Raw genomic sequence first — 25,179 nt, 5'->3', positions numbered from 1 at the left:
GTGCAGTCAATAAAGTCATATCAATATTAATTCAAAAGCAGTAGGCCCCCCTATGCGTATTCTTTTTTCCTTGAATCTCCTAATTTGCCTTGAGACCTGCTGAAGGCCTGCAGAGGCATAATTTATAAGTGCACATACAGTAAATGTATTCCTTTCGTTCCTCTTACTACTCTATATACATACATTTCAATATACCCTGATTATAATGCGGAAATCATTTTAATGCATTAAATCTCAGTCGTTTGTAGCAGTTCATATTTTTAACATAAGTTACCTGCAGAGCATAATATTCCCTTTGAGAATAAATGTCAGTACTAGGAATGAAAATCACAGAATAATAGTGATGTAAATATAAATGTTTAAGTTGCTATGCTTTTTGTTTGCAATAACTGAGCTTCTACAGTACCAGGACCATCATTAAGAGTAAACAATATTTCAGGAAATAAAAATAAATAAAGTTCTCAAAGGGAAAATCTGTGTTATGTTTGTAATGTTGTATAGAGTAGAGACTATTTTATAAAGCATTTAGAAGAAACACAGATTACTCTCAGATTAATTTTTCTATCACTGGAAGTAACAAAATAGAGAATTCATATTGTTCTCTTTGCTCTGGCATGACAAACTGGCACAGAAAGAAAATCAGATAAACGCCTTTTTATTGAATTTGCAGGGATGTGTTCCAAGCAAAGAAATATATTTCTTGATTATTGTGTACAGTTTAAATCTCATATTCTCAGCTCATAATAAGTAATTTTGCTCTGCCATATTCCATCAGTTATCTTTCATTAAATGGCTCTTGCTGGAATGTACAGTTCAGATACATTGTGCAGTACTATTGCACTAAATAAATTAGAAACGTCAATGCTAATTCATGAAGAGGGGCTGATACATTAATTGCCACAGATGACATAAAACAGCTTTAACTGTAGGGCTATACTGATTTCACACGATGCTGATTCAGGGGCACATAGGGAATTAAGAAAGAACGCAATATGAAAAGCTGTATTGTTTGCCAAAATGTGCCATAAATGAATTGCATTGTTCAATTTGTTTGTTCTTACAACACATCCCAAAATTTGGGGATCATTTTGATGCCCCAATGTGATTAAATATTAGGGAAAAGCTGTTTTGAAATGTCAGGTTTAATTATCTTGGTTTAATGTCACTGGCTTCACTGTCTCATTTGACACATGCAATAGATTTCACAGAGTCCAAAGATCTCCAGCCGCAGTCTCAAAGCCTATATCTTATGGACTTGACCAGCTTAGCAAATATACATTAAAAGGGGGCCTATAATCCTTTTCTACTTGGATTTGTAATTAACAGTTTCACTTTGGGTTTGCTAAAAATTCGAAAGCAACGTCTCTTCCAATGGTCAATTTGAGGTCAAAGGAAAAAAAAGGAAAATCAGGGATTTAGAAAAAGGAAGTTGATCTCCAAGGGATACCTCAAAGTAAGTATCTCAAGTAGTCAGCAAGAAAACAATGATATATCGGCGTCAGAGGCTGAGAAGACACTGTAATGAAGTTAAAACGTCTTTCTGAAACCTAATTTATTCCTTTGAACAGAAAGATATCAGCTCCTACTTGAAAGTTATTGAGTTCCATTAATCATTCTTACCTGTAAATGAGGACTTCATCGTCAGAACAATTGTACTGAAGCTGAAACATTTTGACCTTCGGAGTGGATTTGCTCACAGTCCACTTGACCAGAGCCGAGACAGCAGTCACTTCTGATACAGTCACCACCTTCTCTGGAGGAGCTTTAGGTTCCCCTTTACCTATCTTGGTGGAGCTAGTTATGTCCGAAAGCCCAGACTTGGATTGTGTGGTACGATTTGTACCATTACTCAGATGAGGGAGTTGAATGATTGATAGCTCAATGGAGGCTGTCGATTCCCCAGCAGCATTAGCAGCTATGCAAGTAAAGACACCGTAATCCTTGGATGTGGTGACTGTAATGTCCAGGGTGCCATTTTCATATACCGTCGCACGGGAGGAGTTGCTGATCAAGCGGTCATCGGGGGCGACCCAATGCACGGTTGGCATGGGATCCCCAACAGCTTTGCAGCGTAAACTTGCCGTTTGGCCTTCCAGGACGAGCAACTTGTGCGTATGTTGTGTGATCAGAGGGGGCTCACAGACAAACTCATCCTCACGGACGGACCAAAAATAGCGTCCTTTGAGATTGGCAGGAGAAGCACAGGTTTCCATGTCATCGTCACGTTCCAGCCTTCGAAGCCAAAGCACTTCACAGTTGCAGTGCAGTGGATTTCCACCGAAGCTTAGAGAGAGCATAGGTGTGTATGGCGTGCTCATCACAATGCTGCTCTGAGAGCGTGCAAAGATGGGGTCTGGGGGGAGCTTCTGCAGACGGTTGGAGGTGAGGTCCAAACGGGCCAGTTTTTCTAGATCTGTAAAAGTCCCCTCAGGTATGAAATTGATGAGATTATGATCCAGACTCATCTGATGGAGGTTGACCATCTTGCGGACGGAGTCCCAAGGCAAGCTGCGCAAGTTATTATATGACAAATCCAGATCCTCCAGTGTCAGAAACACATCATCAAAGGCTGAATCGGCGATCTGATTCAGCTGATTGTTGTTGAGTATCAGGTGCTGCAGGTTGATCAGCCCTCGCAGGTCGTCCGGCCCCAGCTCGGTCAACCGGTTAGTGTCCATGTGCAGAGATCTGAGGGTTTCCAAGTCAATGAAAGAGAAAGGCTGGATGGTGCTGATGGTGTTGCGGGACAGGGTTAGATCCACCAGACCAGTCATGTTGGCAAAGTCCTGAGTGGTGACCTTGAGGATGAAGTTGCCGCCCAGCCGGAGCTCCACAGTTCGCCGGTCGATGTCCGGTGGGACGAAGAGCAAACCTTTGGAGGGACACAGGGTCCCGAGAGACTCTGAGAGGTTCTGGCAAGAACAGTATTTGGGACATGCATGGACCATCATGACTGCGGTTCCCAGGAGCAGGAGACTGATGACCACTTTGTCCATGTTAGTTCATAGAAAGTGGACCTGTAAAACGAGAGAAAACAGAAAAAAGGTTACATTTAATATAAAGATTATACCATTTTTGCAACATGATTGTTTCAGGTGGAGGTGCTTCAGTCAAGTCTTACATTAAAAGCAGTGTTGGGAGTAACGCAGTACAAAGTAACGCGTTACTGTAATTCCACTACTTTTAGCGGTAACAAGCATGTAACGAGGTATTTTTTTAAATCAAGTAACGAATTTACAATTACTGAAATCACATGGTCGCGCGTTTAGATTTCTCATCTGCTCTCTGTGTCGCTCACGGCGGAGTTCCATCCCGATGCGCACACACACAGGTGAGCACACTCCCACCAGTGGACAGAGAGCTTCCGCGTAAAGACATAGTAACTTAAGTTACTTTCCCTAGTAACTAATTACTTTTGGTATACAGTAACTGGTGAAGTAATTCAATTACTTTTAAAAGCAGTAACTAGTAACTGTAACTAATTACTAATTTTCAGTAACCCAACACTGATTAAAAGAGACAAGTAAACCATCATTCCCATTAAATAAAATGGTCAAATGAAATCCAGCTGGGGTCCTAAGACCATATCGGCAAAAATTGCCCAAGTGATGAGCTGGCACATACATTAATATTCTATATGCATGTATTTTTTAATGCAAAGAATGAGTGAGAAGGATGAGGATTGTCTAAAAGCAGTTTGCAATAACTTACATACTTCGCTGTCATTATAGATGTAATAACAATGGAAATGTGTTTATGTATGTGTGTGGCACATGTGGCACGTGTATGCAATATGAAAAAAGATGGAAAGAGACAATTGCGTCTCATGCTCTGTGTGTTTTCTATGTATTTACAGTGTTTCTCCTCAATCTGTATCTCTGTGTACGTCTTTATTCTTGTGACTTATTTGTTTGCTTTAGCCGTTATCGCTGCACAGTTTTGGTGAGAGACAATACAGTTTGGGAAAGAAACACTCCTCGAGCTGCAGGTGTTACACTCATCAGACTTGGCTCACAAAATCTGCACGCCTCTGTGAATGTCTTAGAAGCTCTCACACCTGGATGACTCCTCTGAATGGATGGCCACACTCAGCTTAATCCAACAAGCTTTTAATTCCTTCAGACATTTGTATCATTAATTTCGAATACACTCAAAGCGTAAAAATCTATTTCAATAATCTCCTTTTTTTTTCCACCAGTAAAATTCATTAATGGAAAACTGCCTTGTAGTCTGTGTGTTTCTCACTAGAACCACTGGGAGGGAGGGCTGTAATGTTTTAGTGATAACCAAATGTTTGTGCTATCATTTATTATTCATGTGAGATGCTGGTTGCAGCACGAGGACTTCTTATCGCCGACTTCCCTGTAACACCCCTTCATGTGTACACCCTTATTTTCAATAACTCATAATTACAAGAGGAAATATGTAGCCTATAAATAAATCCCTCTCCCTGTCAAGGAGTCATAACCATATTTCAATTATGCCATGAAGTGCCACTGCATCTAGACCGTGTGTTACACATAATTAGAAATGAAATGACTGACTGAAAACCATTTATTCAAGAGTCTGCAACAATCATTACAATTTTACAAAGAACATCTTCATGAAATGTGCAAAATTTATTATTGGACCAAATGTTGTGCAAAGTACTGTACTACTGTTTGCTTTTTAATACTACACGAACATAGTCTAATTAAAAAGGAACCTGTGACAAATGTATGAATAAGTATGGAAGTCGTAAGAGTACTGGCCCAAGATTTACACAAGGAGCCTCAGAACTTTCAGATTACACAACTTTTCCCCAAAAAGTTGTTGTTTCCAAATCAGAAAGTGCAGGAGTCGCACAGGTAGAGTGATGACATTTAGCAAACTGACTCTGTACTACACTACACAGTGATCGATGTCAGCTTTTTTAATTTTTTTTACCATTAGCCAACATTAGAAACCATTTGTAAGAGCATGATGTAGCTGTAAAACTAAAAGCTTTTAGGTCATAGGCATCACTTATCATTTACCTGTTATGTGAACACCTGCTGGATAATCGGCAGTTCTTTCACGTTCAGTGTTTTTGCACATGATATATATTAGAGGGGGTCTAGCAAGTTGTCTCTCATGGGCCTAATTGCGATGGTAACAAACGACCAGACCAGACAACAAGTGCTCGTCTGTAATCCCAGCATGTACACTGCGCGATGGTTTGAATCACAAGGCGGACAGAAATAGAGTAACATATGGAGTGCCCAAACCACTGATGAGATGCCAGCCATGCTGAAATAGAAAAGTACAGCCAGTGCACTAACATAGGGACTGTGGAAATATAAATCTTTGTAATTGTAATTATTACGGGAAAAAAAGTCAAAAGCACATATACTGATTTCTTATTTTGATTTCACTTTGGTTTATCAGGCATCATGCAACAATGTATGATGCAACCATCCTACAGTTAATCCTTGTTCACTCTCAGATGCATGTTTCTGAAGGGCCATTAAAATCATATCAGCACTGCACAGTGTTCATTTAAGCCAAATAATTCCAGATTTGATCCATACTGTTCTGTCCCTCTTGGCACTCAGCAGAAAATCCCCCATAAGGCCTCATGGTGAGGGCTGTCACTGATGACAGACAGTTTCTCTTGTGGACTCATTTTAATGGACGGCATCTAGAAACACTGAATGAAAAACCCAGAAGCAGCAGCCTTTTATCATTTTCTTTTGATCTTCCTTTCCACTGAGAACAGACAATTGTGGGCGGGGTAGGCTTTTTCAAAAACTGGGGTAAGAATATACAAATTTGAAGAAATGCACAATGTGGGCTTGCTTCAGTTAGAAAGTTCAATCTTGCAGCAGTTTCACATTAAATCTAGCGTGATTTGCAGGGAGCATCGTGGCTACTGGGCTGAAGAGGGGCGAGGTGACCTTTAAGGAACAGAAGAGGTTCAGTCACAAAGAGATGGGAACCGAGGATGATGTTCAAGGTCCACATCAATTTATCCATGGCCTTTACCAAGCCTGCAACATCATCAACCATTCAGTGTAAGGGTCCAATTTTCTCCTGAAATACTTGCATGCATTCCACACATATAGTTGCATAGGGTACTAATGGCGATGACATTTATTTATAACTAGTTTGAATCAAAGAGACCCTGTGGCTTCTTCAGCGAATTCAGTGCTGGCCTTAAACGCCTCTGTGGCAAGTACAGCAAGGTTACTGAAGTTTTCTTTCATTTAAAGTGTTTCAAGTACAGCTTACCTCAGTTATTTATTAAGAGCATATTAAACTTCACACACTGCTTGATGTGTTATCAGTGGAAGATAGCAGCTGATCAGGCCCTTCTCTAACAGTGAAGTCCAATGTAACTCATCAATGCTCTGTTTTTCTCCACATTCTGAAGCAGTGTGTAAGGGGCTCTTGTTTAAGTCACACTTGCCATCTTTTTACTTAATCCAAAACCACAAGACAAACAGGAATGTTGCTGTAAGGAAATGCCTACTCCAACATTAGCTGCAGCCATTAGCATATATAGCTAATTAGTGCACAACTAATACTAGAAAGGCCAGTTTAGTTTGATGATAAAAGGCAGACGAGCTCATCATAAGCTGAAGCCCACAATATAATGTTATACAAGCTAATGATGAGGAATGAAATATTGATAGCTTGGTCAAAAAATGTGAGGCTTTCGGGGGGAACATTAGCAACTCTGTCCTGCTGCAATTGTCAAACAATTCTTTGTCTAAGTCTTTTGTAAGGTAAGCAACAAATTGGAAATGGTGTTCGGAAATTGCCATCTTGTTAAAATTACATAATAGAAGCTACATGTAACACTATTTGAGACATGAGACAGACATGAGATAGAGCTGCTTTAGAGGATCATCAGCGGGCAAGTGCATAATTAACAATGGTTTGTCTTTAACGATGTGTCAGACACACTTTTAAAAGCAAATCACAGTTAGTAATGATCCCTATAGCTACACTGGTAATTGTGGTTGAGGGGAAATAAATGGTGTTTGGCTTGTGATACAAGATATTGTGGAGAATTATGCATGTAGCAATTAAGAATTAATAGGCAAAGGTGAAGTGTCTGTCTTGGGACATTTATATTTGCAAACTGCAGCTATTGTTTTTACATTGTTAATTAAAATACTGTCATAAATTGAACTCTGTATCTAACTTAGATAAACGGAGTGTTGCTTTGAATATTTTACGGTTACAAGATGTTACCCTTTATGCAAATGAAGAAGCCGGATGAATCCCTATTCTTGATCTTGACAGCAACTTGACTGTCAAGACTGTCCCAAAAAGATTAATAGGCATCAAGTGCAGAGTGCAAACAGCTACATTTATTCTGCTTGCGCTATATGAAATAAAATGTACTGTTGTTCCTTCTGTAAAAGTGAAGACACATCACTTTCCCAGCAGAGCAGGAGGATAAAAAAACACCCCATTGTGTGTTTGGAGCTGAACATATAAAGGCTTTTGAAAATGGCCCATTGTTCACTTGGGGTACGATCAGTATCGGTGGTATATCAATCAAAGGAGAATAAAAGGGGTAAAAAGACATTTCTTTACAGTCCACATCTGGGGATCATCAGTCATATGTGCACTCCACAAACAATTCAGTTAAGCTTTTGACCTACACTTTTTCTTCGTGTGGGTGTTGCATGCGTTGCATAAGGCTACATTTTGAGTCTGATCTATTTAATTTGCATTAAGTGTAATAGCTGCCACACATGCATTTAAATGGCCCCTGCAGTGATTGTAGCGGCAGGGGGAAAATAAAGTCACGAGCAATAAAAGCTGTTAATGTCTTTAAAAGCTATATGATATGGACGGTTATCAAACCATTAAAAGGGTCATAGACAGGCAACAAAGCATTTAAAGTAACACTCAACATGGGAGTCCTGACAAGAGGTTGATATATATCACCATGTGAGTTCTTACAGATTATTCAGTGTGATATTTTCTTGTTTACTGTATGATAGTGTGAATTTACGTCGAGCAAGTACATATTATTCACAGGGGCAAGGAGAAAGTCTGGGTGACAGTTATCAATTGTTCTTTGTGCATTTCCTGAAAGGGAACATGTATTTATGGATCTGATTTCCTGTCAGTGATATCAGAGCAGACCTATTTTATTGACTATGTTGATGGACATTGATTAGTCAGCTGCTCTTAGACGACTGGTGAGTATGTAAGACTAAAAGCTCAGCGGAGCCGGTGTGGACCAGTCTGAACCAGTGTACTTTTCTACCCAAGGATGCTTCACATATTTAAAAAGGGACAAGGACATATTTAAGTCGACTAAGATGAAGACAAGATGGTGGACAGAAATAATTAAGTCAGGTCTAGGAATTATTACTATCATATTATCATTGTGTTGATTGAAATATCATAATTGTCATAATTTACTTAAAAATGTATTGGTTCATACAATCTATCAAGAATTAACTGTAATTTATAAGACAAAGGACTGAGTTGATATGCAAAGGTAGGAATAGTATGACATAATTGTGATACAACAAAGTGTGGGAGGCCAGTGTCCTGTCTCCTACTAATACTCACATCACAATGATAACAATGATTCCGTATCCCTGACTTCTGATTGACTGGCAGATCAGACAAGAGACATGCAATACATATTTTGCAAAACATTTTGTAATGTAATGACATACAACCTCTTGCCATGGAGGGATGAAAACACAAAACAGACTGTGAAGGACAAACAGGCCTGGCAGAGAGACGGTCAAGATAAAATCCATCTTTGTGAGTAGGAGACTGTTGTACAAAGGTAACCTTCGTGCAAACAGATGCCTAGACAGCTGTGTTGCCATCTGTTCGACAAAAGAGTGTGCTCCGCGTATTGTGAGTCCTGAGGGAGAGGACGGAGTCATTCTGATGGCTTCTTCTGCTTTGGCCCCCAACAAAGCAAGACCTTCGATGGGGTCTGAGGCATTTATGGAAATACCTCATGTCTCCGTCCATTGAATCGTTTAGACCTTTTCACTGTCCAAAATCACAAAAGCTGCTAAACTCCAGATAATCTCATGACATTCTCAGGAGGGGCTGATTGTGAGAAGCACCTCCGCATAGACAACACTGATGAAGATGTCAAGATAGCTTTGGCGGTAAGAGCCAATTCAGTTGTTGACGTGCTGCGAACACAAACACATGATCTACACAGCGGAATGAATACATTATTACATCCTGCCGCCTACATGCTGCACCACCCTTCACCTGACTGCTCTGGAGATTCTGTGTTGTTGTGAACACGTCTGAACGGTCAATCCCCTGCTGCTTTGTTCATGTCTGAAAGGCAGCATCAGGAAGAAATCCCAACAATATTGTGCGGACATTTTTCGGAGTCTGTCTCTGAAAATGGCTAAAGTGAGGCAACAACAGGCGAAGGCAAAGCTCCAGCCCTCCTCGGCCTCAGTGATAATTTGCCGTTGTCAGGTGTATTCATTGGCGTGATCCTTCAACACACAAACACAGAGCAGGGGGTGGAAAAACTCGATGGCTGCAAAGATGGAGTGAGCACTCTGAGCAGACAGACCTAGACTCACCAACACTACATTACATTGTCTTTGTTCTGCTACGCTTTGATAAAGCGGGTCACGGCATGACAGCTTGGTAAACCTGAGTGTGCTGGGTGCAATCCACTGATGCCATGTTACATCATACGCGGGTGCAGATGCTCACAGTTATCTCTCAGTGCGGTTTGGAGGAGCCAGCACGTGTGAAGTTGACTCGCGCTGCTTTAAACTGACAAACACTTCTCATCCTTTTTCCCTCTTCTCTCACGTGACTCATCTGGCATCTCCGCATCGGGAGCAAATTGCATGTTAAAGCCGTATCTTGGCAACACGGAAAATCTTGACAATAAGAAGGATATTATCAGAGTGTGGCTGAGACCTGACTCTTTCTCTGGATGATAATCAAAGTAATCTTTCTGCTCAATCAAATACACACACACACACATACACACACACACACTCATCTGTCTGCCAGATCAGAAATAACTACCTGAAGGGCTCTGCCTTTCTAGAACAGCGACAGTCAGCTACTGAGGATTACATCAACCGGCTGCGAGCTTGTCTCTTTGCTACCTTTCCTGACAAGCTCCTCACTTTGATCAGTTGGGACCCTATAGGAGAACTCAGCCCTGGACTGTTGAAGGACACTTTTACAATGGATATGCTATCTACGAGCACTGGTTGAACAGAGCTTGTGCGGGTGTTTACAGAGCGAGGGAAACTGTGATTCTCTGCTCAGATAAACAAGTGTGACTGTATTTGAAGCGTCATCACTGCCAAGTGTTTACTGGGTAGTATACAGGAAGGTCATTAGTCTACTTCACTCCTTTGCAGCCAAAGTGCTGTGGTTGGCAACACAGTTTGCACTTTTCTTCACTCACAAGAAAGGAGTGGCCGACCGGAAGCACTTATTTCAGGTGCCCGGGGATGCAGAAGTAAATGCCCATTTCATGTTCTACAAGTTGGCTATAAGGTGTACAATCAAGTGGGAGCCTTCCAAGGATACAATGGACATGTCATTTTCCAAGGGGAATCATTAGGACAAACGATCACCAAAGCTGCTTTCAGACATCAAATGAAGTTGTAGCTGTTAATGAATACACATATTTCAGAGTGAAAAAGAAGTGCCATACACATAGGTCAGGTACAAAGATGCCAACTTGGGATCTGAAAACGTTCTGTGATGAAGGGTTGACACTGTTGTAAATGTGCTGTCAGCAGAAACATGCAATATCCGTGGGAGAATTTATACATCATGTCCTGCCTCCTGCATGCTGTACCCAGGAACCTGGGAACATTTTCGCTTTCCCTCTCAAAAGCTTCTCGTTCTGAACCACATTCACAAATATTGTGAGCCTCCATGTTTCAGAATGCAAACACATTCACATAATTTGCATGTTATGAAGGAATTTGAAGTAATTATCCATGAGTTGTTAATTTTCAATTAGTTGATTTCCATTGATCCCTGTGTGATATTTCTTTCATCAAACAGGCCACACATATTCAGGATTGTGTACCGGTGGACTGTGTTGTGCTAATTAAATACATGCCTTTGACACCTGACTGCAAACACACATTGTCACAAATGCTGATTAACCTAACAAAACTTCACAACCCTGCCTGGTATTTGATAAAAGCCTCCCTTGCATAACACTGTCACCCAGAACAGGATCAAATTAATTGATGCTGCTTGATGCCAGGAGTTAATAAAAACATAAAAACATTGTTAATTTTTTTAAACCATTGCCAAACTAATTAACCTTTATCGCATTAGACTGTGTCTATTTGTCTTTGTGTTTTGCCTGGTGTAACATTTAGCCTGTAGAGGCTGTTAGGTCCCTGAATGCACCTAAATACTTTAATAAATCCAATTCTTCTTATTCATTTCCTGCTGAAATTAGACTGTAATGATTTGGTACGCTGTAGAAAGGAAGTGCTGAAGTCAGAGGATGGATTCTGGGATGCCTGCGGCCTTCAGATTAGAGATAAAGACGTACAAATTAATAGAGGTTAATAATTTATTAAATAAATTAAGTAAACATGAGTTGGTGAAATTGAAGTAAGAAGCTTTATCGTGATGACATTAGAATGTAGACGGGCAGTCTGGGATGATGTAGGACTTAATTCATATTCAGCAGCAAATGTGCCGTCGGAGGTAAGCTGAATCCACTGAGCTGAGCAGGTTGCACCGAATTGTCAGGGATATTCTGCGGTGAAAATGTGCCAGACGCATGATTAAAATGTGGATGCTGCAGATGGAGAATCAGGCTTGGACAGGTTTTTTATTTTATTTTTCAAGCTCCATGATGATGCAAGTTGCTCCAACCATCTGGAGTTTGTCCCACGATGGAGGAGCAACTGAAGTTACTCAAACTGGATCAGAAATCACTGTTGGTCATTGTCATTTTGGTGTAGTCGCACTATATGTTTGTATATTTACTGGCCCTGGCCGTGTTTGTGTGTCATTGTGGGGTTCCCGGGGACACCTGTAGTGAGAACTACCAGGTGGGTTTGAATAGCTTGACTTGTGGCTGATCGCCTCAAAAATGTTAAAGTTTCAGTCACAAAACTTTTCATGTTTGTAGTTGAAAACAGCTTGAAAGATGATTGCTGTCCGAACCATGAGTTTAACATGTTTGAGTTTAACTACTCAGTACTCACATAATAACCACCCTCAAGTCTCTAAAAGTAGAGTAAGAGCAGGATACTGCACCTATCAAGCTCCTCACCTCCCGGTTTCAATTCAGGAGGCAGACACCCTCTCTGCATTTAAGACTCGGCTTAAAACTGTCTCCTTTGATTAAGCTTTTAGATAGAGTGGGTTCACATCTCTCTCTGACCAGCTCTTAGTTATGCTGCTATAGGCCTAGATTGTCGGAGGACACAAATGACACAAGTGGAGCTTTCTTTCGTTTTCTCCCTCTCTATCACATTAATGTCTCATCAATATTGACTTCTTCCCTGGAGTCCTTGTGCTTTATCGTTTCCAGATCAAGGATCGCTGCTGTGGCCACATTGTGGATCATGAAGATCGTTGATTTTGATTACTGTATACTAATGTAATGATTGGTAAGTGTTGAGTACTCATGACAGGCGTCACTGTTGGTGTGATCTCATCTCTGCCTTAATTACTCAGTTAATTCCACTGGACACTGCAGTTTGACTGTCGGCAGGTGTTAATGGTTGTCCATGTGCAGCTATACTCTGGTGACGAATCTGCTGTCAAGGCTTGTAACTGATGGTTGGCAGGGAACAAGCTACCAGAAGGACCAGTTCTTCAAAACAAACTACTGTGTAACAGCTGCTGACACAGAGCGATGGACATGATGACTGACATACATATATACATATATACACACACTCTCTTCTTTATCTCAGTCCATTTTATAGGCCTGTTTATGGACAGTGTCACATAAAGCAGCTTCACCATGCTGCAGAACAAGCATTTATAATCATACTCGTAGATACAGGAATAAGGCTGGATTACCCTGGAGGGTGCCAGAGGTCACAAAAGCTCCAAGGGTCAGACAGTGGCTTTGTGCAAATGTGAACTGAGGTTTCCATTGAGTTTGCATCTGCAACCTGTGTGTACTCAGTGACTGACCGACCAGCTCATTACAGTCAGCTCCTGCACTGCGCCTGGCACGGAACTTCCAATACACACTAGTTCACACCATGAAAAGCTCATATAGATGCATGAAGGTGGGAGTTCTATAGAATCACTGAGAGACAGTCATTCTCAGGAGCTCTTTTCAGAGCTATTACACAAAATATAATCTTGAAGGGGACATATTATGAAAATTCCACTTTTGTGGTGCTTCTACACGTTAATTTGAGGGGGGAGGGGGGCGGGTCACTCAAAACATGTCAATCTGAGGAGGGCTGTTTTGGACAGGGTAAAAAGGGTGCTGTTTTAAATGATCCTTGTGGTATTTTGACCAAAATATGTTACAGACATTTCATTAAGACCCCAAGGAACCATATCAACTGTGGTGAAATGGGCATACGATGGGTCCTTTAAGGCATATAAGCATTAAGAGGTAGAAGTCATTGCAAATGATCCAATTCTCTTGAATGGCCTAAGTTGTGGGTTCCTTTTTCAACTCTGCACAATTATCTCAATGCAGATATTTGAAATCAGGTCGAGCAATACAGGTAATTTAATACCGTTAAACTGAGTACACATGCAAAAGAGAAATTGGTGGGATGTCTAGGATTGATTCTCATCCAAATCGTATCCTTGTTAGTTTTCACACATTAACCTAGTAACCCAGCCTCCTCTTGGAAAGGAGTGGTGCCAGCTGAAATTCCAATCACTTGCTGTAACTTCATTCCTACGAAAAGGCTTTTTTTTTTATATCATCAGCTTGTAGTAATAAAGTTGCCTAATTTGCATATACACAGAGCTCTTTTGGAGTCTTTTCAAAGATAAAAAAATGTGGAGAATAATAATCCAAATCCGGTGTAGCACCTACTGCTGACATGTGCTTTCGCTCCCTTCTCACTTATTTGCATGAGGGTTCTTGACTGACGCTGTGTGTAAGGACTGCAGCCTGCTCTCCCAACACTATTCACAGTGTTTGCTTGTGTGCGTGTTTGTGTGTGCACACTTGCTGTGCGCACTCATGCGCCCTGTGATATCTTCCTTCCACCCTGTGGCTCGGTGAGTTATTTTGCCCTCCTCCTCCAGCTCTGCTTGAGTTCTACGGAATTCTACGGTGTGTAACCATCGTCCTCTCTCTCCCAGCAGCAGTTTTGTTACCTGAGGGCTTTCACCTTGACAGTAGCTAATCGAACAAAACAACTATTGATGGCCATTTCATAACTTTAAAATAATAAATATACAAATGTCAATTCGGATTTAAAGTATATCTGATAATGTATTAAAAACAAGTTGCTCTCAGGTCCACAGCCAGAGAGAAGAGGGTGAGAAAGAGAGAGACCTCAGGTGGAGAAGGGGCTAATGTGTATGTTAATGCATGAGATGACTGAAGCAAAGCTCTTACTTGAACGATTTACATGTTTATAGTCTTTATTAAAAATGTGTTCATTGTTTATTCTTCATTCGCTTCTTTTTCTTCCTATAATTCATTTAGCAATTATACATAAGCCTAAACTTCGTAAAAAATATATTTCCGTCGCTACAGCCTTGTGTTCCAACATGAAGTAGCAGCGTCAGGACCTGCTTTATTAGGTAGTTTAATACCGAGACGTCAGGTCCTGGGGTTGAATAAAAATAATTTTATTTAATTGCGCTAATGTGGTGCTTGTATAAGTATTTTTACTATATTTAACCTCATATTCCACAAACTGGGGGTCAACCAGGCGATATTCAGGATATAAATCCAGCTTTAGAGAGGAAGCCATCCACTTGAAGTAATCAAAGAAAACAACATGAGTCTAATGAAGATTTGATTTTAAACTGATGATTGAATTGTCGCCCCAATATTTGAGCAGTGATTTGAGTCCATCCATCTTCCTTAGGGTAGCAGAGAGAGTGGGAGCCAAGAGGTGGGATACTCCAATTTTGAGTCTCCAATTAACCTAGCATAAAACTGCATTAATTTGTACTGTGTGAGGACCCCGGAGTTCCAGGAGATTAGTTTTCTATTCGGGAACCTTCTTGCTGTGAAGCTTAAGTGCTATATGGCGAACTGAAAAATATGTGGCTCTCTCCAAATACAAAATGATTTGCTGTCCACAGGTTGTAGCAGGTTTAGAGTTTGTTTTAACCAATCAGAACATCCAACTCCATCATGACTTCTTACACCGTCACAGAAGAACTTTGTTTTGAGGCCGGGAACTGTTGCCCAGTTCCTCTAAAATGTCCTGAAGAATTCTGAGCAATCTAAACATGTTCCTGGGTTGTTACAAAGTTCCTATAGTGGACAATGTTTATATAAAGACAGATGAATCAGAAACAACCTCAATGACTGCAACACAAAATATTATTTTTTTCCCATGACTGCTCAATAAGCGGATACTATATAGGCTCTGATATGTAACAGTACAAGACAAGAGACAAATGTAGGGATGACTCAGCTCGCTGTACATTTTCACACGGCTCCCACACAAATTGAGTTTAAAGATGACCACATGTATCCCGAGAGGTGGATTGCTCCTGTACCCATCAGATATCACCGCTCGCACCTCCCGAGGCAAGTCACAGGTTCGGCGCTATATCAGACATAAATGGGTAACTGACAGGCCATTGCCTACGCCTCATGCCTTTGCTCCTTTATCCAGCCAAAGCATCTCACTTGTGTCTGTTATTCATTTAATATTTGGCTGGCTCCCTGCCCGGCACATCGCTGCGCTCCTGACTGCTGAACTTTCCGGCCCAAGCCTCTGAACCTCTCAAGCGTGAGATGGAGAAAAGGGTGAGATACGAAGGGCCCAGATGGTATGTGTGTGTTTGTCGGTGTGTGTGCATGTGTTAACTGTGTATGTTATTCCTGTACGCTCTTTGATGTGTTGATGCTCATGTCTAACAGTGGAATCAAGATGCTGTAACAGGGCAGCCCTGAGGAAGCGAGGCGGAGGAAGATCCAGGAAGTATTCACGAGGTGATAATGCATTCGACAGTAATTTGGCCGAAAATGAACTGCAAGCCCAAAGGTTCAATGACAAAGGATACATCACTTCAAAATGAAGTTACAGCCTTTATACAGAATAAATTATGCAATACATTCTTCAACTCCTATTCATATTGATGCCAGTGGAGGTCTGTGTGAGGGTCACAAGGGGGAAAATCCAATAACTTAAAAAGTAAAAATGACCTTTGAGTTATTTTGAAGATTGATTTTCTTTGTTACTTTTCTGACTCCTGAGAGTTGAGATTCGTGAGGGGCAGAAAAAGGTGTTGCAGATGAAAAGTCATGCATTTCAAATTATGTGTCTGACTTTTTGTTGACCTGGTTTTGTTCACTGCCAAAAAATTCTACTTCTCTGGCAAGAATGAAATGCATATTAATCCATCTGTAGATGAAAACCAGTTAACATATGTTTTTTAACATTGTTATTTCTATTTTTACATATTTCAAATATTTAGTCAAAAGTACGTGGGCTTTCCACACTGCTTCTCATTCTGGAAAAGAGGAAGACGACTGTAATGAACAAGTGGTTTTAATTGTTTTATGCAAGTTAATGTATATGACAGACACAAAAGGAGGTAGGCAGTGATATGTGATGGGGCTCAGGAAGCAGAGCGGGTCGTCCACTGACCACAAGCTCAGAGGTTCGATCTCAGTCTCAGAAAGTGCTCCACATAGATGCACTCTATGAACGTGTGAGTGCCAAAACTGTTCTTTCAATGCTTTGAGTGGTCATCAAGACTAGAGAAACGCAACATAAATACAGACCGTCTACATAAACACAGTTATACAATCATATACATAAACTGTTTGGCCATGTACAGTATATGAACCTTTTCAGTGGTTTGTGTGGTAGTTATGTTTTTCACAAAATACTTTATGATAAAAAAGATATTTCTCTCAGAAGTACAGCCATTCAACTTCACTCAATGAGATGAAGGTGCATTAGTGAAAAAAATGATTTGTAAATGTGCAGCACAAAAAGTCCCATCCTCAGCACACAGCCATTAGCATCGAGTGCAACACTAACGACTGACTCCTCTCATGACAAGCGTAGAAAATGCTGTAGGGTTTTATGAATTGAAGGATGATTATAGCAATTAGGTGTGTCTGCCTCTTTCCCAAGAGTCACATTTGGAATTAATTGCTGAATTACAAATAATGTTAGACCCTTATACCCCACCCCCACAGCCCCAGGTCAAACACAGAATTAAGCTTGAGAGGACCTGTAACGTGGGACACATTTCCATCAAGAAGGGGCACGTATGCGAATCAACAAAGTAAGCCTAGGAGTGAAATTAATAAACAGATGTTGCAGTATTTATCCTCTGAGGTGAACACTTCATTTGAAACTTCATGGAAAGAGATTATCGGCGTGATAAAGTGCAGCCTGTGGCTCAGATTATCTGTTCACCACCAGTGAACCAGGCCAAGGCTTTACCTGGAGCATGTTCCACCTCGACATGGGATGCCAGGATCTGAAGCAGTATCAGCAAGATCTAGACTCTCCTGGGGTACCGTCAAAGTCTTTGCCTTTGTTATCTTGAAGATAAGCCATATTTTTTAACCTTTTTGACAGTTTTAGATAAATGGGCCAATCTTGAAGCTGCAGTAATCCATATTCTTCATATTAACAATGGAGAAAATGACTGCAGTGTTTGTGGAAGCTATGATAAATTGACTTCAAGTCTCCTCCCCAGCGTCAGATTGTTGCTAATGGATAGCAACAACACAGGAACAATGGTGGAACATTCCGCAGCTAAAGAGCCAGACATTTCCATCAAGAGTTGGTGGAGCTCAAACATGAGCTCAAGGTAGATAATTGGATTTGCTAGACATATAACTTTGAATAACTGCTAATTTTTGCTTCATTACTGCTAGATGTATAAATATGTAGTGGTTGCTATCATATCGGCCAGATTAATTTAAACTTGGTAATAAAGCTTTTTTTTGGAGGGGTCGTGCTCCCTACTGGCTAAAAGCAAACAAAAACAATTACTGTTAGTCCACATCTTTGTGAAGTTTATCAATGTAATTGTTAAACCTAAGTAGGACTAAATAATATTTTTGAATTAAAAATTTAACAAATTATTATGGCTGTTTTGACCTGCAGATCTGATCCGCAGTTTGCCTTTCACTTGTGCACAGCCAGAGATTCTCTGCTCAGACGTGTTCACAGTGTTGACTATTCCTCAGCAGAATTCAGGCGAGGGGTGCAGCGGGGCGGATGCGGGACATACCAAATACATTCTGCAGCGGAGATAGGGAGTTCTTGTTTAACAGCACGTCAACTCCATTGTCGGCCCTCATTACCACAAATTCTCTGCGGGTGTCTTTTCCATGTCTGGTACTGCTTTTTTCGTTATTCGTTATTTGCTTTAATTTAAATTTTTCATTTTTGTAAACACCTCCATCTCCAGAATTCAGTGCATTTGTGAAAGCAGCTTATGTTTTATTTATATTTAACAACCAGCAACAGTGTAGTTCCCCTCATCTCTTCTAAATTGCACTCTCTTTTAGCTCATTGATTTGGTTGCCCAGCCCACAAACTCTGCTCTACTCAACCTCATGTCCAGCAAAACTCATACCAAAATATATACTACTCAATGAGTCTGTCAATTAGTCCTAACTGCTAGTGGCTGATGAACCTAGTGGAGCAAAGGACCACATCCCAGATCTCAAGAGTTAGTAGAGATTAAAGCTAAACAACACAAGGGAATATTGGATTTAAATTCATCCAAAGGAATGAAACATGCCTCCAGACAAATACTAATGTCACTCTGTGTGTTTGTTTAAAAGTGGAATAGCTTTTTTGTTTGCTTGATTATAGCCATAATAGTAGTTATGTCATAAGTCACATATTCAGCTCCTGCAGCATATGAGAAAATCCTCACAAAAGAGCAAATAATTGCATCTTTTCACTGCATGTAGCCAGTTCTCACTGGAGGCACATATGGTCACTGTGTTAACTTTGTGGCCTGAATCCATTGTATAATACTTTTTTCTGCAAGGTCCCTTAGACCCAGGAAAAGCCTTGGCCAAATGGTCTCCCCGGACGACCACAGAAAAAAAACAAAATTAAAACATCTCAGAAGGAATAGCACCGGCTCACTCGCTGCCTGTCTTATCAGAGGCTGCCAGATGCCAGCCCACAACACCATCCCACACATGGCCTGGAGGTGCACTGCAACACAGAGCCGTCGTGCTGGGGAGGGAGAGTGAGGGAGAGAGCGAGATACAGTAAAGAGGAGGGAAGAGGGAACGAGAGACGTACAGCCCGGAAACATACGGAAGGAAAAGTGGATCACAGTGCGGAGGAGGGTCAATTGGAGCGGAGGGAGGCCAGAAAAAGGTGGATCGCTAGCATCAAAGACCAATCTACCCCCCCCCCCCCCCCCCCCGCCACCGTGCCTGGGAGGAAAGAAAGGAGCAGCAACTTTTGATGGGTTCTGACAGAATTTGATCTGTTGCAGTAAAAAAAACGAGAGGTGGAAAAAATTCGTGGTTTATGACGGTTCCCACGGGAGATATGGGCCTGCAGTAAAGATGATGCAAATCACTTGTGAGTAACAAACTCCATCCATCACCCTCGTTACAGCTCCGACGTAGAGAGCGGGCCCCGCAGCGAAGCCACTCATGCACACATTGCATGCAAAAGCCTACAGGCTGTCTCTCACCGTGGGGGGATGACTTCTAAATTTTACATGTGGGAAAGCAGAAACCCTCTTTACCAGAGTAAGATACACTCTCTGATCAAGCCATCTGTGATTAGATTTTGTATGCACACTCGACTGACACACACCGGCGTGCACACACAAACTCACAGACACATGATTGCTGGCAGCTGCTCACTGCTTTAACTTCTTTTTCAGGCTGCCAGGGCAAGCTGATTACCAGCACCAGTCGTCCTCCAAACAAACGGCAGAGAGCGAGTCAGAGTGTGTGAGCGGAACAATTTGACTTTGAGGGAGAGAGGCAGGGACGTACGAGAAGCCGTCATGAAAACAACAACTACTAGCGCAGTTTGTGATGTTCTTTTTTCTTCTCCTGTGTTAATGCTCCGGAGATACTTCAGAATTATTCCTTGTCAATTCTACAATAGATATTTTTATGCACGGCCTACGGTGCAAAGTGAAGTCAGAAAACTTTGTGTTCATCCTACCTGGTTACCTGCAGCGAAGATTTATTCATGGACGTTTTATGATAGTCAAATTTGAATGATATACTGAATTGTTATCGTAATCATACATTGCATTTCGGCTATTTCTAGATTTTTAGACTCACGTTCTCAACTTTTAAAACTAAAAGTTCTGTTATTCAGCCCAATATTAAAGCAGTGCAGTAACACAACAAACTTTACTTTGTAGTGAAATGTCTAAATATTGTGAAAAAAGGGGATTCTTTAATTTTTTCCATGACAGTTCAGCACCATGTCTGTCAGATCATCAAACCTGGCAGAACAGATACCTTTGCTGCTGGGCCAGTTTGCCTGTTTATTAAATATGTATTAATAATATATACACTATATATATATATATATATATACATACCAAAGTTGACACTGCATCTCCTTGAGTGGTTCACAATACACATGCCAGGTGTGAAAAGGAGATTTCAGGAATTAAAAGATAGAAAGATAGATACATTACATGCTCAAAGAAATCTGCAAGGATGCTGGAAATAAGACATTATAAGTTTTTGCTTGATAAATTACTTAAAAAATGAATCGTTGATGGTTGATTTTCTGATCTAATAACAAACTTATACTATGAGTGCTGCATTAGCCGACCAAGGCTGTATGAGATCTAATGAATATGAATAGATGACTGAAAGAAGACAGTTTATGTTTCTTGTGCAGACTCACTCAACACATCCATAAGATACAGATCAACAGAGAGAGCGGAACAGATGCATCCCCGTTGCTGAACTAGGGGAGACAAAGTTAAAGTTTTACAACCTCTTTCTTTGACTGTATAAAAATAAACATATCATACAGTCTCTGCAATGTGATGACTATATTTGAGCAGCATATGTCAATGATCATTTTACTATTTTTGGCAGCTGACAAGAAAGGACTAAAACATCAAACTGTTGTGGACCACCCTTTGAGTTGGTTCAGTCCAACCCTTCACTGATGAATTGGAGCGAACTGACAGCCCCAGTGACAGAAAGACAGAGCGGAGGCTCTCCTCACAGCGCCAGAGAGAAAAACAGTCATATCATTCAAATGTTCACAGACGGAGAGTGATTTGCAAAGACTTTGATTTAATCTGTTTTTACTTTCAGACTTTGGATGGAATTATTTTTAAATGTGAGGACGATTCGCTCCGTGTAATGATCCTTTCATCCCGCCGCTCTGCTTTGTGCTTTCATTATTCTGATTATTCTCTCATTTTCCGCATACAGCGTAAATGAGAGACTGTAAGTGTTGGTTTCACAGTGAGGTCTAGTCATCTGATAAAACAACCCTTTTAAGTCTTGAGGAGTAAACATCATCTTCTGAGTTGTGGATTAAATTAGTCCTTGAATTAAGACTGTGTAGGTTTAAATGTGTTTCAATTTCAATTTATTCCTTTATTACATTATGACTACAGCCAGTGGTACGACTATAAATCGGTAGAAATAACAGATCCAGATAACTTTTGGGTTAGATGATGAAAAAATCCCCCAAATTGGTTTTAAATTTTAAAACATCCTGGAGGAGGACCACACCCAGTGTCCTGCAGATAATGTCAGGTTGTTTGGAATTAATATTGATGGAGTTAAAAAAAATTTGTTGCCAACAAATTAAATTAAAGATTTTAAGGAAACATACCTATATGCTTTCTCGAAGACAGTTCATTCTGATTGGTCACTTTATGTTTGCTATGTAAGACTACAACTAATAGCGGGTTAGCTTAGCATAATTAGTGAAATGTAGGCAGTTAACAGCTGCTACTTTTTTAGACTACGAGACAAGTTCAGAATATGGCAAACAAATATCACCCATGCAAGGCCGGACACGTAATAAAGTCTTCATAGACAAAAATGAAGAGTTAAATTGTGTCTATATTTGCTGCCAAAATATCTCTTCTGCCGCTAACAAAAACACGTTTTGTTATCGGCATTCAATAAATCCTTGGATAGGTTGACTTGAGAAGGATCCATCCATGGATGGAAGGACACATTTCAGCCCATTTGACCCATCAATCTTCAAATGCAGTGGAGGCATCCCCTGATGGAGGCCTCCCCTGAGCTGTGACACAGCTTATCTGTACTTGTAAGCTTTTTCCCTATCGTAAGTCTGTACATCTAAAGTGCTAAGTGTCTGATAAAGTAATTAGGCCTGTTGTGTTTAATTGTTCCACAAGTACAAACTGATAACAATAGGTTACAGTGAGATATATGACTTGACTGTGATATTGTCCCACACTGTCTCACAGTCTCAGAAACACTAAAGTGAAATAGATTGGCTGGAGTATATGTGGTACGAAAAGGAGGAATTGAAGTAGGACTAGACATTTCATAGTAAGTCAACTAAGCTCCGGGATTTAGACAGAGCCATGTTCGGCTAACACCTAATGTTTTCACATTTTGATGTTAATCCAACAATATCCTTATCATGTGTCTGACTAATTATTATTTCAAACTACTTAGAGCCCAATTGAATTTGGTTGAGCCACGTATGCTGTGCAGGTGGGGGAAGTCTATCACAGGCAAAGTGTTTGCAACAGGGTTTAACATAGCCATCTATAATTCAAACTTTACCCAACATTAAAACTTCTGAGGCAGTAAACCCCACCCATCTGTCAAACCAAGATGCATAAAACAAACAGAGGGAGAATAGTTGGTGAATATAAATTGAGCTCAGGTCTGTCCACAGAAGCAAACAGAGGCGGTGTCAGATATGATACTGGGAGATTAGTCTCTATTTGCACTGTGCTCATGCAAGTAAGATGTGTGTTTATGCGGACGAGGGTCCATATGGAGGCCTGTTATATAATTCATACTGAAGGTGTAAAAGAGCTAATGCTTTCTGAATGAGAGACAAGCAGTTTTGAAATAGGTCCCTCACATACAGACTGGCTGCATGCTCACAAAATGGCTGACAAAGGGAAGTCATTGAGGGGAAATATGCCCGGTACAGGGACACACAATGGTAAGGGAATATGAAGGGCACAAAACCAATCAGCGGCCTGTCAGCCGGCTTTTTGTCAAACAGGAACATGTCTGATGTGAGGTTTCCCTTGTGGACAGAACGCGGCTTGTTTCGCGTTTTGTTTGGAGATGAGCTGATAGAGAAGTTTCAAATCAAAGCAAAAATAATCAGCGTGCGATTCCGTCAGCCAATATTCTCGTTCCAATAATAGGATTAATTTGAGTTTCTCGCTCAAAACGTGATCTGCTTTCAAAGCCCGATAAGAGTCCCTTTTAATTAGCTTCAGAAAATTTGATAATAAAAGGGAATTTAAAGCGATGTGTGATTAAAGCGGGCCCTCGATACGGAGATACTGAATGCTCCCCTTTGATACGGGGGTGCACTTTGCTGCGTATTCTGCACGGTAACCAGCCGTGTCACGCAGGAGATAGTACTCACCAAAAGACAAGAAAAAGATCCCCCATCAGCAGAAACTTGTACAACAAAGGCAGCCGGTAAATTATAGTGCTTAGTGAGGCTCTTTAGTGCATGCAGAGAACACTGTGGCTGTGCACATACGGCTGGGTGGTAGAGCCCCGCTTTCTTCAGATCTCTGTAGGCTTCTATCACCCGCTGGTGATACTTTTGCTTTTCTGGTTTACTTCTGGAATTTCTTTTGTAGTCTTCCTGTGGGGTTGTGATAGTCCCAGAAAGTCAAAGATGAACACCAGTGTAGGAGTAGCTTAGCGTTTGTGTGACTGCCCTGGCTGTAGCACACCGCCATTAGTCTGGTGTAGAAAAGTTCTCCCTCACACTCAGTCTCGGTGTTACAGGATTTTTTTTTGTCATCTTAAATCTGTCATATCTGGAACATCCCTTTAAAATCTTCAGTCTGAAGCATCCTTTGAACATTTCGACACTTTGGACCCAGTCTGACCCATTCATGTTTAGAAATAGCTGCGACCACAGTACTACTGGTAATATCCTCACCCAAGACTGTGCACATGAAATGTTATTCTATGAATCTATCCATTGTCTATACTGTTTATCCTTTCAGAGTTGTGGAGGACAAAGGCTGAGACTCAGGGTACACCATGGGCCGGTCACAAGCGTATTGCATGGGTCAACATACAGAGAACAACCAAACAACTGTAGGTGTGAATCTAATTTGTTTATCATCTCAAATTAACCACGTCGACTTCTCCTTTATTTTATATGGACAGAGGCCAGAAAGAGAAAGTCCGCAGAGACTGCAGAGCGTCTCACTCATACATTTGCATTCAGAGAGGCACCTCCTCGGTAGAAAATAGAGCGCAGAGTTCAGTGCATGTCTGAAAGGAGCTTATGCATCTTGACTACAGCTCTGCAGTGTGTTCCTGTTTAAACCCTCACTATTTGTCCTGTTTGTCACGTGTTTACCACATGACTGTTTTGTTGTGTTTTTGAAGATTAGATAAAATACTAATTCAACTATCAAGTTAAAAGCTGCATTTCATAATTTATTTGGCACAGACACCCTCAACACCATATTGACCATCACCTATTAATATATACATAAGCTACATACTTGTAGTAAAGGATTTAAATGCCTATTAACGTGCCCAGTAGCTGATTGATGCTCCATAGCTGTATATTAAAGCTGGCGACCATGATGTGAAAGACACTGAAGGTCTGAGCTGAGTGGGGAAATGCAGATCTTGGCTGGTTATTCTTAGTTTGTAACTGTGAGTGACGCTTTTTACATATTACATTGTCATGATCAAATATTGATTGTTGCAGGATAAAATTCAATGTTTTTGTAGGTAGTAGGTATAATGATTATGTACATTAGTGCTATAAAAATAAATATGGCTTGTAAATTGTTTGTAATCTTACACTTCAGAGCAACAATACGGGGTAGAGGATTCCCGATCCCAACATGAATCACTCACTCAGCGTG

General features: G+C 40.8%; 1 protein-coding gene across 1 annotated transcript in view; it reads right to left on the bottom strand.

The window, feature by feature from the left end:
• LOC133962522 (leucine-rich repeat and fibronectin type-III domain-containing protein 2) overlaps window positions 1-25,179 on the bottom strand; it is a 62,240-nt gene that overhangs the window by 6,115 nt on the left and 30,946 nt on the right. The window contains exon 3 of the mRNA XM_062398156.1: window positions 1,621-3,017. Coding sequence (XP_062254140.1) covers window positions 1,621-2,996 — 1,376 coding nt within the window. The 5' untranslated portion in view covers window positions 2,997-3,017. The remainder of the gene's footprint in view (window positions 1-1,620; window positions 3,018-25,179) is intronic.

This window comes from Platichthys flesus, chromosome 10 (genome assembly GCF_949316205.1).
Source record: "Platichthys flesus chromosome 10, fPlaFle2.1, whole genome shotgun sequence".
Classification (NCBI taxonomy): Eukaryota; Metazoa; Chordata; class Actinopteri; order Pleuronectiformes; family Pleuronectidae; genus Platichthys; species Platichthys flesus.
The sequence above is the reverse complement of the archived record's forward strand: the minus strand, read 5'-3'. Positions and strand labels throughout refer to the sequence as shown.